This window comes from Solanum tuberosum, unplaced genomic scaffold, assembly GCF_000226075.1.
Source record: "Solanum tuberosum cultivar DM 1-3 516 R44 unplaced genomic scaffold, SolTub_3.0 contig00901, whole genome shotgun sequence".
NCBI classification, from domain to species: Eukaryota; Viridiplantae; Streptophyta; class Magnoliopsida; order Solanales; family Solanaceae; genus Solanum; species Solanum tuberosum.
In genome coordinates, this window is record NW_006241574.1 from 1 (window position 1) to 1333 (window position 1333).

Consider the following 1333-nt stretch of genomic DNA (forward strand, 5'->3'; position numbering starts at 1 on the left):
AAAAAAATATTGTCACTAAATGTCTTTTTTTGCTGCAATCAATAATGTATGTGAGAAAATGGAATTTACTGTACATATTCACGATGATGGAGAAAATGATCAAAATGGTCCTTTAATATGTAGGTGTTGGTCTATTTTTGTTCTTGATATATTCACTTTAAATGATATGGTCCTTGACAAAAAAAAATCACTTTTTTTCTTACATTATCGATCTGTTAGGATGCATATATGAAAGAACCAAAATAAACTAACCTCAATATATTAATTATTAAAAAGAATCATTTTGACCATTTTCTTGAAGATGATATGTATAATTAAATTCTCTTTGAACTCATTACTATTTTATATAACCAGATTAAGGTGACCTACAACAACAATTATTTTTTATGAGTACATCGATTTAATTATCTTCAGCTCACATTCACTAATTTATACTAATTCTTTACAAAATACACGAGTACCTTTTATTTGCAAGAAATTAAACTTTGTGGCAACTCTAGTGAAATTATTGGACTAATTGAGTAAATATTACAGGTGGCTATGGAACTTTAGAAGAGCTGCTTGAAGTCATTGCTTGGGCTTATCTTGGAATCCATGATAAACCGGTAATTAAATTTCTAAGTTCCTTTAATCAGCTTAATTAGAATTTTTTCCCCCGTGATTAACAGTAATTTGATTGAAATAATATTAATGCAGGTAGGATTATTGAATGTAGATGGTTACTACAATTCCCTCTTGACGTTTATTGACAAAGCAGTGGAGGAAGGATTCATCTGCCCTAATGCCCCCCAAATTTTTGTATCAGCTCCTAATGCCAAGGAACTTTTAAATAAACTCGAGGTAAATGATATCAGAGTCGGGTACATTTCTGTTTTGAGTTTTTAATCCACGCCCCAGTACTTGAGCCTGGGTGTGAAGGGGAAGTGATATGGGGAAAAGTTTCATATTAGTTGGAAAATTAACTGGTGATTTGTATTCTGTAAGCTTAGTCAGTCCACCCTGAAGAACTGACTTTTGGGGTTGAGTTGGACTCAAGTACTATCATATCTTTATGATTTGATTAATTCTGATTCATGTTGCGTTTATTATTGATATATCTGAAATACATGTATATTACTACCATTTTTCAGGGGTATTTTCCCAGTGATGAATCAAAACTTAATTGGGAAAATGAGAAGTCAGAATATTCCTCCAAGATGATTCTCCATGCCACCTCATCATGAGAAGACTAATTTTAGAACAATCAAGAATGTATAACTTATTTTTCAGTTGTTTTTTCTTACTAATAAAGTTGGAAACTGAGATGACTATTTCTCTCAATTATGGCCAAGTG

The 1333-nt window shown here is 31.5% G+C and overlaps 1 protein-coding gene across 1 annotated transcript; it reads left to right on the forward strand.

Moving 5' to 3' along the window:
* Positions 1 to 522: 522 nt before the first annotated feature.
* Positions 523 to 1325, forward strand: LOC102605190 (cytokinin riboside 5'-monophosphate phosphoribohydrolase LOG4-like; the record flags this gene model as incomplete). Its single annotated transcript, XM_006368044.2, has 3 exons — positions 523 to 605; positions 697 to 840; positions 1131 to 1325. Coding segments are annotated over 3 exons (320 nt in total), but the record flags the coding sequence as incomplete, so codon positions are not given.
* Positions 1326 to 1333: the final 8 nt, after the last annotated feature.